The sequence below is a fragment of the Notothenia rossii genome (genome assembly GCF_949606895.1).
Source record: "Notothenia rossii genome assembly, chromosome: 6".
Classification (NCBI taxonomy): domain Eukaryota; kingdom Metazoa; phylum Chordata; class Actinopteri; order Perciformes; family Nototheniidae; genus Notothenia; species Notothenia rossii.
The window spans coordinates 7,067,894-7,083,042 of record NC_136909.1 but is presented as its reverse complement, the minus strand read 5'-3'; the positions used below and the strand labels follow the sequence as shown (position 1 = coordinate 7,083,042).

Below are 15,149 nucleotides of genomic sequence, written 5' to 3'. Positions count from 1 at the left end.
ACACACACACACACACACACACACACACACACACACACACACACACACACACCACACACACACACACACACACACACACACACACACACACACACACACACACACACACACACACACACACTCACTCACTCACTCACTCACTCACTCACTCACTCACTTGGTGTATTTGAGTGGGTTACTCTCTCCGATCCCCAAATTGGGATATTGTTTGATTACAACAGCATGTAAAAGAAAAAGCATAAAGAAAAACAGTAAATATATACTAACAGTAGTATCCCTAGAGTACACAATGAAAAAACCGAGAGAATTGCTACTATTAATATTAATATTACTATTATATTGCAGATCTCAACAAACTCGGACACAATTAAGTGGTTAAACCAAAATCGTAAAATATATTGCAAATATTTAACTATTAATTTTGAAAAACATACCGTTGAATTAGAAACATTAATCGTTTAAACGCATTCTGGGGGGTAGAACTGGAACGTGACGCAAACAGGGACCCCGGTGAGAGCGGTGCTTAGAGGGACCTTCAGGGTGGGAGAAATGTCCACAAACAGAGCTATGTTTGCTGGGTCTTCAGGGAGGAGATGAGGAGGGAAGGAGGTGAGGAAGGGAGTGAGGAAGGAGGTTCAGTCTCTTGGATCACGTTAGGAAGGGGTGTCTCTCTGTGATGGGGTCCTGTGGGGCCAGTGGGGGGGATCCTGGGAAGGGGACACAGCGGGGGACGTCTCCTCGGAGGAACTCACCTCGATGGACTCTAAGGAATCTGAGGTTTCTTCTTCTCCATTGAGACACATCTGTTGGAGGGTAAAAAGAAAAGATTTCAAAGAAGGTTTCAACCACAAATCATAATTTTGGGAGAACCCTTCAAATCCTCTTTAACCTACACCGTGTGCAAAATGCTACTCCTTCCCATGCTCCTTCCACATACTTTCAGCTTGAGACTTCATTCTAACTCTAAAATGGTCACAAGACATTCAGCTATTAAAGTTGTTTTCAGCTTTTTGATATATTTTACAGTTATTGAATTATCAACGTTTAAGTTTTGGTACATGTTCAGTCCGTGTTAGATTTTATAACGGGTGTCTCCCAGGGTTGCCAACTCTCACGCATCTGGCGTGTGACACACGCTTTCATTCTCAATCTCACGCTCTCACGCTGCCCAAACTATTCTCAAGCCAAAAACAAGAATAACGAAGACTAGAAACGGTTTTGAAAACTTTTGTCACGTAGTGATCGTCTTCTCAATAGAACATCTTTGATAATGTCTTCTGGCCAATCAGAATCAAGATAACTGCGTGGTGTTGTTGGAGGAAGTCCCGACGCAGAATACTTTTGCTGTAGTACATCTCAACTATATATATCGATACAACATTACGTGTTGATAGAAATCAACACGTAATGAAATAAGACCCCACGGTTTGATGATTGATAGGTGTGTGGGCTGTCTTTCCTTTTGACACACAGAACAATGGGGGCTATCCACCCTTATCCACAATGTAAAGTAATTCACACAGCCTCTTCCCTCTTCTCTCTGTGAGGAGCAGCAGGTTCAGCTTTCAGAACAGAGTAACAAAAAAACAAAATGGCATTAGTTTTTTTAAATATGTCGTGTAGTAATAGATGTATTTATTTTCTTCTCAAGAGAGTATAGGCTACCAGAATGTGTATTTTATGTTAGTATTTAAAAAAGTCTCCTGGGGGACAATCCCCCCAGACCCCCCTGCAGGGGTTTGGTTTTCAGCATGTCAACTCTTTCACCTGGGGAGATTGCAGGATTGGCTCCATGTCGCCCTTTTTATTTACTACAAGAAAAATGTGCCTTTTTATTTCATACAGTTCTATTTGGATTGAGACAGGGAAATAATCTAAACCTCACGCGTGGCGTTTCACTGTCAAGGGGAGCGTGTATGTAATTACATTACAAATATTGACTTGAGCCCCACCAATGTATGGGTTAGCCCGACCATAGATTACCCAACAACGGCAACTGCCGACCCGTATTGCGCATGCACAGATCTAAGATCCAGTAGAAATGATCAAAAGTAAAAGTCTGCTGCTTATTGTTCTACTAGGCCAAAATAGAGTCAAAGAGTATATGAGAGTGAGAGTGTGTTAATTAATATATTTGGCAGTTTGGAGTAAGTCTGTAGATTTGTTTGTGTGTGTGTGTTTCATGGGCCTCTCACGATAATTCATTTTGTTGGATACATTTTCTCGGAAATTATTGCGATAAACGATAATATTGTCGGCACCGTTGTATGACAATTTTAGACCACTGACATAATGATAATATATAATAATAATTCAAGTACATCCTTTCAAACTGCTAGTCACATCCTCATGTAAATGGCAATTTATCGAGTTCATTTTTATTTATCGTACGATAAGTCAATTAATTGCTTATCGCGACAGGCCTATGCACACAAAAAAACAGTGGAAACAAACATGTGTTTGACTTTCATTAGTGAAGGAAACTGTGTGCCCTTTATAGTCTGTGTCCAATATTGTGTATTTGTATATATTGTATATATATCCTATATATATGATAAGGTCCCGCTGGTGACACGATAGCAGTCATTTCGTGAGCATATGTGTAATTAAACCCATGATATCAAAATCTCACTCCAGCCAGGTGCCCAAAGTTGGCAACCCTGGTCTATGGGAGGGGCTCTTCAGAGCTAGAGGGCGTGACATCATCATTTAGAGTAGAGGGTCTTTCAAATTGTCTGAAAATATATTTTAAAACTGCTCTCACACCCAAAATAAACACTGTATTCAAATGATTTCAAAAAATGTCAGGAGCATTATTAGTCTGGCCTGCTCAATTGACTTCATCATATCCCTCCCTCTTCTTCCTGCTCTCAGACGCAGCCAGCTCCACTCTGTTCTTCCTGGTTCCTCCCCTTCAGATCCACACTGAGGAGGAGGGGTGTAACCAACATGTGGGTAAAGTACGAGAGCTGATAGGCCACATTCACTGCACACACACATGCTGTTCAGATAACCAGTCACACTAGTTTCAGCTTTCAGGAAGTGAAACTCACACACTCACTGCTACTGAGAGGTGAAATGGCGCAGAAAGGAGTTCAGCTGGACCGGGAAACCTTCTCTTGTTCCATCTGTCTGGATCTACTGAAGGATCCGGTGACTATTCCCTGTGGACACAGCTACTGCATGAAGTGTATTAAACAGCACTGGGATGGAGAGCTAATCCACAGCTGCCCTCAGTGCAGGCAGAGCTTCACACCGAGGCCTGTCCTGCTGAAAAACACCATGTTAGCAGCTTTAGTGGAGGAGCTGAAGAAGACTGGACCCCCACCTGCTCCTGCTGATCTCTGCTATGCTGGAGCTGGAGATGTGGCCTGTGATTTCTGCACTGGGAGGAAACTGAGAGCCTGTAAGTCCTGCCTCGTGTGTCTGGCCTCTTACTGTGACCAACACCTCCAGCCTCATTATGAATCACCTGTCTTTAAAAAACACAAGCTGGTGGAGCCCTCCAAGAAGCTCCAGGAGAACATCTGCTCTCGTCACGACGAGGTGATGAAGCTGTTCTGCCGCACTGATCAGCAGAGTATCTGTTATATCTGCACTATGGACGAACACAAAGGCCACGACACGGTGTCAGCTGCAGCAGAGAGGACTGAGAGGCAGAGAGAGCTGGAGGGGAGTCGACTAAACATCCAGCAGAGAATCCAGGATGGAGAGAAGGAGGTGAAGCTGCTTCAGCAGGAGGTGGAGGCCGTCAATGGCTCTGCTGAGAAAGCAGTGGAGGACAGTGAGAAGACGTTCACTGAGCTGATCCGTCTCATGGAGAAAAGAAGCACTGATGTGAAGCAGCAGCTCAGATCCCAGCAGGAGAGAGAAGTGAGTGGAGTCAGAGAGCTCCAGGAGAAGCTGGAGCAGGAGATCTCTGAGCTGAAGAGGAGAGACGCTGAGCTGAAGCTGCTGTCTCACACAGAGGACCACAACCACTTTCTGCTCAGCTACCCCTCCTCACTGCCAGCCCTCAGTGAAGCTACACACTCCTCCAGCATCAACATCCGTCCTCTGAGATACTTTGAGGACGTGACGGCGGCCCTGTCAGCAGTCAGAGACAAACTACAGGACGTCCTGAGAGAGGAATGGACAAACGTCTCACCGACTGAAGTGGATGTTTTACTGCCAGCAGCAGAGCCCACCACCAGAGCTGGGTTCTTAACATATTCACAGGAGATCACTCTGGATCCAAACACAGCAGAGACACGGCTGGTATTATCTGAGGGGAGCAGAAAAACAACATACATGAAACATCATCAGTCTTATTCTCGTCACCCAGACAGATTCACTAGGTATCGTCAGGTCCTGAGTAGAGAGAGTCTGACTGGACGTTGTTACTGGGAGGTGGAGAGGAGAGGGTTAGGAGTTGATGTAGCAGTCGCATACAAGAATATCAGCAGAGCAGGGGATGAAAGTGGATTTGGAGAAAATGACAAATCTTGGTCCTTAGATTGTTTCCAAAACAGTTATTCATTTCTTTACAACAGTATCAAAACTCCCGTCTCAGGTCCTCTGTCCTCCAGAGTAGGAGTGTACCTGGATCACAGAGCAGGTGTTCTGTCCTTCTACAGCGTCTCTGAAACCATGACTCTCCTCCACAGAGTCCAGACCACGTTCACTCAGCCGCTACATGCTGGAGTTCGGCCTTATTATTATGGAGACACTGCTGAGTTTTGTAAACTCAAATAGCCTGAAGTCCTTGGAGGAACTCTTCTACTTCTTAAACTCACCGTGTGTCCATCAGAGCTGATTGTCCATGTCTTCACTGCAGAGATCAGCTGTCAATCAAACATGATGGGATGTGCTTCAACATCTTCTCACGAGTTGTTCTGTAGATGTTGGACTTTCTTCCGTCTCCTTCCTGTGTCTGTGTAGCCATGGAGGCTGTCACTGCTCAGGAGGATCCTTGTTCACCTGAACTGATTTGTAAACTTTGCTCTAAATATGTGTTGGATATTTCTTTTGATTCTTGTTGTTGTTTCTCTTGTAATGCTCGAGTCTTCAGAGAGAAAGCAGCAGAGCTTCTTTTATTCTACACATTTTATTCTGGTTCTAAAACAACAGAGACTTTTATAATCACATGTATTATTCTGACAGGTTAAATGTTATTGTTGCCCAAATTAACTAACACATGAGTTCCCAGATGGTTATAACACTTATTTCATCATCACATGTTTATTTAAAATGATATTACTTCCTGTCATGATCATAATCAATAAGTACATCATTTATTATTCTGCTGTAAATAGCTTAGAGTCTTTGCTCGGGAAATACATTTGATAATATTACAGTTATTGTTTTGCAGACTAATTGTTGTTGTTGTTGTTGTTGTCCAAATAGAAAGTGGGCACTCTGATGTTTTATAGAACATAACTTATCATGATAATAATCAATAAGGAAATCATGTCTGATTCTGTTTGAAATAGCTGAGATGAAACACATTCATGGTGTGGAGAAAGAGAAACTGATCATGAAATCATTGAACACACTTTACTGATGGGATGTGTGATCAAAGGAAATGTTTGGATCATTAATAAAGGTTTGTCTTTCAAAAACAAAAACAGGATGTTCTTCTTGTGTTATGTCCAAGGTGCCATACGAAGCTGATGGAGAACATGTGGAAGTGATCTGAGACTATAACTGAGTTTCCTCCTGAAACAAAGCACAGAGCTCCTCCTCACTCAGTCTGACCCCTCCCTCACTGAAACATCTTTGTACGCATAGCTATATATCACAGGAGGGTTGCTTTAATAAACATTTACTGTAGTTGTTTAAACCTTTTCAACTTCTCTTTGAAATATTAAGCTTTATCACTATTTGTCCTACTCTTCAAGTTTAACATTTCACATTCAAGCTTTCAACAAAGTCAGTGCATTTGAGCTGGAACAATTCTGATTCAAAGCATTTCTCCGCTAAGTTCAGCCGTTTGTAGCTAAAAGCAGCTCCAGTTATTCAACTGTTACAATATTCAGCTTTTTCTGCTAAATTCAGCAACAAATGTGCGCAGCTTACAGCATTTGCACGCATTTTCAGCAGGAAATAAATGTCCTAGTTGTATCTTGTGCCTCTACCTTGACATGTTTCACGAAACACGTTACTTACAGATAAACAAATATAGCTGCCAGCGTTAAGTGTGTTATGGCAAGAAAGGATCCGTCTTGTGTAAATATGACGTCACGTTCTCGTTGTAACTCTCGTTGTAATCGTAACGTCTCGGAAACACATCTACAGCAGTAACATGATGCAAAATACACATTAATGCAGCAGCAATATTAATAGAGAAACATCAGACATAATAGTAAAACACTGCAAAGGAACATTTTATTGTACCAGGAGCTATCTTGGGACTTTTACTGCGACAACGTTGACTTGCCTGTGAATAAAAAATAAACCATAGTGCTGGTGATCTACAGTGTTGTCATTCTTCTTTGAACACCAGCAAGACCGCTAACACCATATTTCAACAATCACACTCCCTGTCATTGACATAATTAATAGATAGTTTAGCTTCTCGCCATCATTTGCTGTGGCCAACTGGTGTTAACGATCGTAACTGAAAGGCTGCCTGCCAAACGTAAACATTCAGCCACGTGACATTCAGCCAAACTCTCGCGAGTTTTACACAAGAAGGATCCTTTCTAGCCATAACCCGTTAAGTGATCACCTCTGACATGCACATTTCACTTCCTGCCTGTTTTTAAACACTGATTTGAACTGCATTTATTTATCGTATGTATGCAAATGTGTGTACGTATAACCATATTGCTGTTGCTGTCGATGTGTAGATGTACACGGACAGGATTGCTTTTCATTTCGCTCCTACCTGAACAATGACATTAATAGAACAGTCTCCACAACTCAACTTTATTAACACTCAGAATTAAATTAATTGTATAAAAACTGATATAATGGAAAAAAATAGAGCCAATTTTGAAAACAAATGCAAAGGAAACATTCTATAAATATAACAAATGACTTGAGTATATTGGTATACATTTATTATCTGTAGTGTTTTGTTATGTGTGGTATCTCCCAACCTTGGCCTTGTTAAAATGTTTCTGGATCGATTTTTAACCTTTTATCATAAAGTACATTTATTCAAGTACTTTATTTAATTACAATTGCCATACTCTGTTACAGTAAAAGTCCTAAATTCAAAATGTTACTCAAGTAAAAGTAGAAGTACTCAGATCTTGTACTTGAGTAAAAGTAGAAGTACTCAGATCTTGTACTTCAGTAAAAGTAGAAGTACCCAGATATTGTACTTGAGTAAAAGTAGAAGTACTCAGATATTGTACTTGAGTAAAAGTAGAAGTACTCAGATCTTGTACTTCAGTAAAAGTAGAAGTACTCAGATCTTGTACTTGAGTAAAAGTAGAAGTACCAGAGTGTAGGAATACTCTTTTTCATTAAAAGTCCTGTATTCAAAATGTTCCTCAAGTAAAAGTAGAAAAGTATTCTAATCAAAATATAATGAAAGTAGCGACAGTGAAAGTAGTCATTGTGCAGATTGGTCCATTTCAGAATAATATATATGATATGTTTTTGATTATTAAAGTGTTCTCAAAGCTGGTAAAGGTGCAGCTAGTTTAAACTAATTGTGAATTTAATCCAGGTTTATCTAAAGTATTGTTTAAGTGTTGATCCTATTGTTTATCATGAATCTATATATGCAAAGTAACTAAAGGTACTGAATAAATGTAGTGGAGTGAAAGTACAAACGAGCATAAAATGTAAATACCCAAGTAGAGGACAAGTAGCTCAAAATTGTACTTGAATTCAGTATTTGAGTAAATGTACTTAGTTACTTTACACCGCTGCTGTTGGCTCAGTAAGGATTCCCAAAGACCTCGTTTTATTTCTGCAGGCGAAAACACCTTTAGGCTTTAATATTTTCAGCGGGTTTACTTCATGTTTACAGTTTATACAGAAACTACAAAAAGAACGTTCCACAGAAAAAGTCACACAGACATAATTTTTGACACCATTTCAAAATAAAACATGGAACCACGAGGAGCTGTTAATGCGACATTTATTAAAAAAAATAAAAGAGTTGGGAGAATCAAGGCATGAGGAAGAGGAAGAGGAAGAAGAGGAGGAAATTCAGATGTTATTTACAGTTGAACTCAAAAGAAACTGTTAAACAGCAACAGTTATACACAACCATTTACACAACCTGTACAAATATTCACGAAAAATGTGCAATTTTTAAATTCAAAATAATTCAATAGGCTTCTATGTAAAAGTGCAAATCCTTACGTGTGGGAGAGTAACAGAACGGGTGCTTTGTGGCTGGATATAGGGAGTTAAACATGTAAGGCATCACAAACACATGGAAGTATGCGACTACCAAGCCAGCATCCTCGCGATTGAGAAACGGCCACAGCCAGCTCCACTCTGTATTTCCTGGTTCCTCCCCTTCAGATCCACACTGAGGAGGAGGGGTGTAACCAACATGTGGGTAAAGTACAAGAGCTGATAAGCCACATTCACTGCACACACACATGCTGTTCAGATAACCTGTCACATAGTTTCAGCTCTCAGGAAGTGAAACTCACACACTCGCTGCTACTGAGAGGTGAAATGGCGCAGAAAGGAGTTCAGCTGGACCGGGAAACCTTCTCTTGTTCCATCTGTCTGGATCTACTGAAGGATCCGGTGACTATTCCCTGTGGACACAGCTACTGCATGAAGTGTATTAAACAGCACTGGGATGGAGAGCTAATCCACAGCTGCCCTCAGTGCAGGCAGAGCTTCACTCCGAGGCCTGTCCTGCTGAAAAACACCATGTTAGCAGCTTTAGTGGAGGAGCTGAAGAAGACTGGACCCCCACCTGCTCCTGCTGATCTCTGCTATGCTGGAGCTGGAGATGTGGCCTGTGATGTCTGCACTGGGAGGAAACTGAGAGCCTGTAAGTCCTGCCTCGTGTGTCTGGCCTCTTACTGTGACCAACACCTCCAGCCTCATTATGAAACACCTGTCTTTAAAAAACACAAGCTGGTGGAGCCCTCCAAGAAGCTCCAGGAGAACATCTGCTCTCGTCACGACGAGGTGATGAAGCTGTTCTGCCGCACTGATCAGCAGAGTATCTGTTCTCTCTGCTCTGTGGACGAACACAAAGGCCACGACACGGTGTCAGCTGCAGCAGAGAGGACTGAGAGGCAGAGAGAGCTGGAGGGGAGTCGACTAAACATCCAGCAGAGAATCCAGGACGGAGAGAAGGAGGTGAAGCTGCTTCAGCAGGAGGTGGAGGCCGTCAATGGCTCTGCTGAGAAAGCAGTGGAGGACAGTGAGAAGATGTTCACTGAGCTGATCCGTCTCATGGAGAAAAGAAGCTCTGATGTGAAGCAGCAGCTCAGATCCCAGCAGGAGGGAGAAGTGAGTGGAGTCAGAGAGCTCCAGGAGAAGCTGGAGCAGGAGATCTCTGAGCTGAAGAGGAGAGACGCTGAGCTGAAGCTGCTGTCTCACACAGAGGACCACAACCACTTTCTACTCAGCTACCCCTCCTCACTGCCAGCCCTCAGTGAAGCTACACACTCCTCCAGCATCAACATCCGTCCTCTGAGATACTTTGAGGACGTGACGGAGGCCCTGTCAGCAGTCAGAGACAAACTACAGGACGTCCTCCTGAGAGAGGAATGGACAAACGTCTCACCGACTGAAGTGGAGGTTTTACTGCCAGCAGCAGAGCCCACCTCCAGAGCTGGGTTCTTAACATATTCACAGGAGATCACTCTGGATCCAAACACAGCACACACATATCTGTTATTATCTGAGGGGAGCAGAAAAGCAACACTCATGAGACAACATCAGTCTTATTCTAGTCACCCAGACAGATTCACTGAATGTCCTCAGGTCCTGAGTAGAGAGAGTCTGACTGGACGTTGTTACTGGGAGGTGGAGCGGAGAGGGGGAGGAGTTGATGTAGCAGTCTCATACAAGAATATCAGCAGAGCAGGGGATGAAAGTGGATTTGGAGAAAATGATAAATCTTGGTCCTTAGATTGTGACCAAAACAGTTATTCATTTCTTTACAACAGTATCAGCACTCCCGTCTCAGGTCCTCCGTCCTCCAGAGTAGGAGTGTACCTGGATCACAGAGCAGGTGTTCTGTCCTTCTACAGCGTCTCTGAAACCATGACTCTTCTCCACAGAGTCCAGACCACGTTCACTCAGCCGCTACATGCTGGAGTTTATCTTTGTGATGATGGAGTCACCGCTGAGTTTTGTAAACTCAAATAGCCTGAAGTCCTTGGAGGAACTCTTCTACTTCTTAAACTCACCGTGTGTCCATCAGAGCTGATTGTCCATGTCTTCACTGCAGAGATCAGCTGTCAATCAAACATGATGGGCGGGGCTTCAACATCTTCTCACGAGTTGTTCTGTAGATGTTGGACTTTCTTCCGGCTCCTTCCTGTGTCTGTGTAGCCATGGAGGCTGTCACTGCTCAGGAGGATCCTTGTTCACCTGAACTGATTTGTAAACTTTGCTCTAAATCTGTGTTGGATATTTCTTTTGATTCTTGTTGTTTTTTCTCTTGTAATGCACGAGTCTTCAGAGAGAAAGCAGCAGAGCTTCTTTTATTCTACACATTTTATTCTGGTTCTAAAACAACAGAGACTTTTATAATCACATGTATTATTCTGACAGATTAAATGTTATTGTTGCCCAAATTAACTAACACATGAGTTCCCAGATGGTTATAACACTTATTTCATCATCACATGTTTATTTAAAATGATATTACTTCCTGTCATGATCATAATCAATAAGTACATCATTTATTATTCTGCTGTAAATAGCTTAGAGTCTTTGCTCGGGAAATACATTTGATAATATTACAGTTATTGTTTTGCAGACTAATTGTTGTTGTTGTTGTTGTTGTTGTTGTCCAAATAGAAAGTGGGTACTCCGATGTTTTATAGAACATAACTTATCATGATAATAATCAATAAGGACATCATGTCTGATTCTGTTTGAAATAGCTGAGATGAAACACATTCATGGTGTGGAGAAAGAGAAACTGATCATGAAATCATTGAACACACTTTACTGATGGGATGTGTGATCAAATGAAATGTTTGGATCATTAATAAAGGTTTGTCTTTCAAAAACAAAAACAGGATGTTCTTCTTGTGTTATGTCCAAGGTGCCATACGAAGCTGATGGAGAACATGTGGAAGTGATCTGAGACTAAATGAAGCTCAGCGCAAGTTCAACCAAGAAGACCGTCTTTATTCATTAATTTACTATGTCCATGTTACTACTCTCTCTCCTCTCTATAAGTGATCGGGGGCGTCACTCCCCAGCTTAACCAATCACTTCGCTCTATTCTCACAAGCCTATCATAGCGCTCCGCTAACCTTTTAAAATCTGCTCTCCTCTCTGACAGCTGTCATTTCAGGTGACTCGACGCAACCCTCCTCCTCCCCCCTTTCACCTCCTGTCCCTCTGAATCCAGGGTCAAGCTAACCCCCTCCCCTTCAGACCGACCCCAACCATCCATTCACCACCACCAGTGCCTAGACCCCAAATGATACTCCCGCACAATCGCCAAAATTCCATTACATTCATTTGTGTATTCCTGGCAATGCATATGTATTCTTACATCAAAACCGTCTCTCCGACACACACACACACACACACACACACACACACACACACACACACACACACACACACACACACACACACACACACACACACACACACACACACACACACACACACACACACACACACACACACACACACACACACACATTGGGTTACATTTACTCCCCAAATTGGGATATTGTTTGATTACAACAGCATGTAAAAGAAAAAGCATAAAGAACAACAGTAAATATATACTAACAGTAGTATCCCTAGAGTACACAATGAACAAACCTAGAGAATTGTTACTATTAATATTAGCCTACTATTGTTATTATATTGCAGATCTCAACAATTCGGACACAATTAAGTGGTTAAACCAAAATTCACATTTACCCCAATGAACACATACACAATCGTAAAATATATTGAAAATATTTAACTATTAATATTGAAAAACTTACCGTTAAATCAGAAACATTAATCGTTTAAACGCATTAAAAAAAAAGTACACAAAAGATGAATTCAGAAATGGCTCGTGTCTCTTTAAATGAGTTCAGGGTTCACTGCTGCACGTGTTTAAAACAACATGGCGGCGCCCTGAACATCTGAGGCAGAAGTGGAATAAAAAGTAAAAAATCAGAAGGTAAGGCACATAAAAACACATGGTCTGGACTACCACTAAAATAGACCGTTACAGATATTTACCACGATAGGAAACGGCAAACTGGTACACATTAAAGTTAATAATTACGACTCTATTTCCTTAAACAGATATGCACGCAGCTTCTGTGCACGTTAGTTGCCACCTCATCTGTTATGATGAGTATGCATGACATACAGCCAGAACTCAAGTCTGTAGGAGCTGTTATTGCATTTTATTTAAAGCTATTATTTAATGTGAATTTGTTAGTTAGATTCGTATTTTGAAGTTAATTATTAGCATTGTAAATAACACATATACAATCTCCGTAACTAAGATTGATTTCTGAGCACCCTGTCGAGTTAAAGAGCGTATTGATTATTGTTTTTAATTAATAAACAGACAATCATACGTAAGTTTAAAGATTCAAAGGCTTTATTATTACATGAAAAACAGCTACAGTTTTGTCCAATAAAAATACAGTATAGGGCAGGCTACACACAGTATACTGTACAATACTTATGACATAAGTAAACAAATATACATGTACAATATAATTAGAAAAAGCAAAATATAATACTGTACAGTAGAATCAAATACTTTTATTGTAGCAATGTATGAATATGTGTACAATAAGAAAATGTGTGTATATAAGATTAGATCGCTTTTTTATCACTCAGACATGCTAGACTTCACATATTGTTAATAACTGTATAATTGGTTTTTTTTTTTTAGAGCTTTAACAGAATTATGGCAGACGTAAGTGACAGCCCAGTGGTTGATACCCCCGCCTCAATGGAGGAGAAGCCTGTTGACGCCCCACAGGACTCAAACAAAGATGAAGGAAAAGCTGAAGGGGAGAACGAGGAAAGCTTGGACCCCGAGATGTACCGCTACATCAAAGAAGACCTCTTCACATCGGAGATCTACAAAGTGGAGATCAGGAATCTCCCGAAGTTCACCGGCTTCAACGACCTGAAGAAGTTCCTGGCCAAACACGGCCTCAACCCGCACAAAATCAAGCTTTTCGGCAAGCAGACGTTCGCCTTCGTCACCTTCAAGAACGAGGAGGAGCGTGACAAGGCCATGAAGATGGTGCACGGCATGCAGTGGAAGAGCCAGGTGCTGAGCGTGCGGCTGGCCAAACCCAAAGCAGACCCCATCCTGAGGAAGAGGAAGCAGGAGGAGGAGGAAGGTGCATCGGGGCAGCCTTCATCAAAGCGTACGGAGGGGGGGGAGGAGGAGGAAGAGGAGGAGCCGCTCAGCGTGCAGATCGCCAACGTGGTGACGCCGCTGTGGAACGTCCCGTACGAGGAGCAGCTGAAGAGGAAGGAGCAGGAGGTGGTGGGGGTCCTGCAGAGACTCGCCAAGTGAGTGCTGGTGTTTACTGTGTATAGAGAGCATGATGCATCCATAGTGGTACCAGGTGTGTCCCTAGTATGTTGTATAGTATCAGATTTTGATCACAAAGCTCATATGTTATTCTAAAGCAGTGGTTCTCAAAGTGTGGTATGCGGACCACTGGTGGGCCGTGAGCGCCCCCTAGTGGTCCGTGAGTATATTGGTAACATTTCACATTTTAAATAAATAAATACATTTGAGTTTTCCACACTCTCTTGGGAATATCTCCGCAATGGAACGAGCTTAAGCTTCACTTTCAATTGCATGATATAGCCCAGCGCAACACCTTCATCACACATGTTGCCACTTGTTTTTACCATTTTCAGGCGATTTGTAATCTGTTCTAGAAAAACGATGTTTCTTTGGATATTTGTGGAGTTGGGTGGTCCGCGAGTGTTTTTTTATTGGTTAAGTGGTCCTTGGTATGAAAAAGTTTGAGAAACATTGTTCTAAAGTAATAAAGAACGCAACGACGACAACCAGCAAACAATCATACAAACTCATAACAAGACAATTATGTGTTCCAAACTCAGGTTAGACCCAGTCAAAAGAAACATATCATTTATATATAAAGGAACAATGATGGTATTACCTTAACATAGTACATCATAGTACAGGGCGAATGTGGCTGCGAGGGAGTGCGGTCGTCTTTCAACCAGAAGGTTGAGGGTTCGATGTGTCTTTGGGCAAGATACTGAACCCTGAGTTGCTCCTGATGGCTCCCGAATGTAATCTTCCCTAGAGCAAGTGGTATTGCTCATTACGAATGAGGGGTGAATGACTTGTAAAGTGCTTTGAGGGGTCGAGAAGACCTGTTAACGCGCAATATAAGTAATGTCCATTAACCTTTTTTTTTTTTTTTTTTTTAAGAATGGGAAAAGAAACATTTTCAAATTTGAATGACAAAAAACAGGAACTTATATCAAAAACATTGAGCTTGAAACATAACAACTTTTGACCGACCTCCTTGGACACAGAGGGGACCGCTAAGAGGATCAACACAGAGCTTCTTAGTGAATATATTGACATCTTTCAACTAAAAATAAATACCAGTGAAATTCAATATTTAAGAGGATTTTTGTGTCTGTGAAATCCAAATATATGTTATTGATAAGTTAATACCTATGTCCATGTGTTCTGTGAGCACAATAAAACTCTACGCAAAACGATATTGTTTTAGGGTTGTAATGGATATATGACTAAATAATTAGTGAAGCTACTGTCTGATACAAACATCTACTTTTGCTTTTTCCTTTTTCAGAGAGATCGGCAGCACCAACAAAGCCCTGCTGCCGTGGCTGTTTGCGCAGAAAGGGAAATACAACAGGATGTGTTGCTCTCTGGAAGCTATCCGGCCGTCTCCCGTACAGGTGGGTCTCCATGTCGGGGCTCATCTGAAATACTACACATATGTGACCTGCTCTATCGAAATCAGTCGCATTGACCCGAAGACACGTTTTGAGTT

General features: G+C 41.7%; 3 protein-coding genes across 3 annotated transcripts in view; all 3 read left to right on the top strand.

Moving 5' to 3' along the window:
* The first annotated feature begins 2,926 nt into the window (after positions 1–2,926).
* Positions 2,927–5,604, top strand: LOC307042968 (tripartite motif-containing protein 16-like). Its single transcript, XM_079687126.1, has one exon. The coding sequence runs from the start codon at positions 3,079–3,081 to the stop codon at positions 4,732–4,734; it is 1,656 nt and encodes a 551-aa protein (XP_079543252.1). The 5' UTR covers positions 2,927–3,078; the 3' UTR covers positions 4,735–5,604.
* A 2,501-nt stretch (positions 5,605–8,105) lies between these two features.
* Positions 8,106–11,165, top strand: LOC307042967 (tripartite motif-containing protein 16-like). The gene has a single exon (XM_079687125.1). The coding sequence runs from the start codon at positions 8,629–8,631 to the stop codon at positions 10,285–10,287; it is 1,659 nt and encodes a 552-aa protein (XP_079543251.1). The 5' UTR covers positions 8,106–8,628; the 3' UTR covers positions 10,288–11,165.
* A 1,030-nt stretch (positions 11,166–12,195) lies between these two features.
* The window catches only part of trmt2a (tRNA methyltransferase 2 homolog A), a 6,511-nt gene continuing 3,557 nt past the window's right edge, over positions 12,196–15,149 (top strand). The window contains exons 1-3 of the mRNA XM_079687090.1: positions 12,196–12,286; positions 13,019–13,653; positions 14,946–15,139. Of these exons, the coding sequence (XP_079543216.1) occupies positions 13,034–13,653; positions 14,946–15,139 (814 nt within the window). The 5' untranslated portion in view covers positions 12,196–12,286; positions 13,019–13,033. The remainder of the gene's footprint in view (positions 12,287–13,018; positions 13,654–14,945; positions 15,140–15,149) is intronic.

Bases quoted from the DNA above. Each gene is read 5' to 3' on its own strand.
- LOC307042968 (XM_079687126.1), top strand. From the start codon at position 3,079: ATGGCGCAGAAAGGAGTTCAGCTGGACCGGGAAACCTTCTCTTGTTCC.
- LOC307042967 (XM_079687125.1), top strand. From the start codon at position 8,629: ATGGCGCAGAAAGGAGTTCAGCTGGACCGGGAAACCTTCTCTTGTTCC.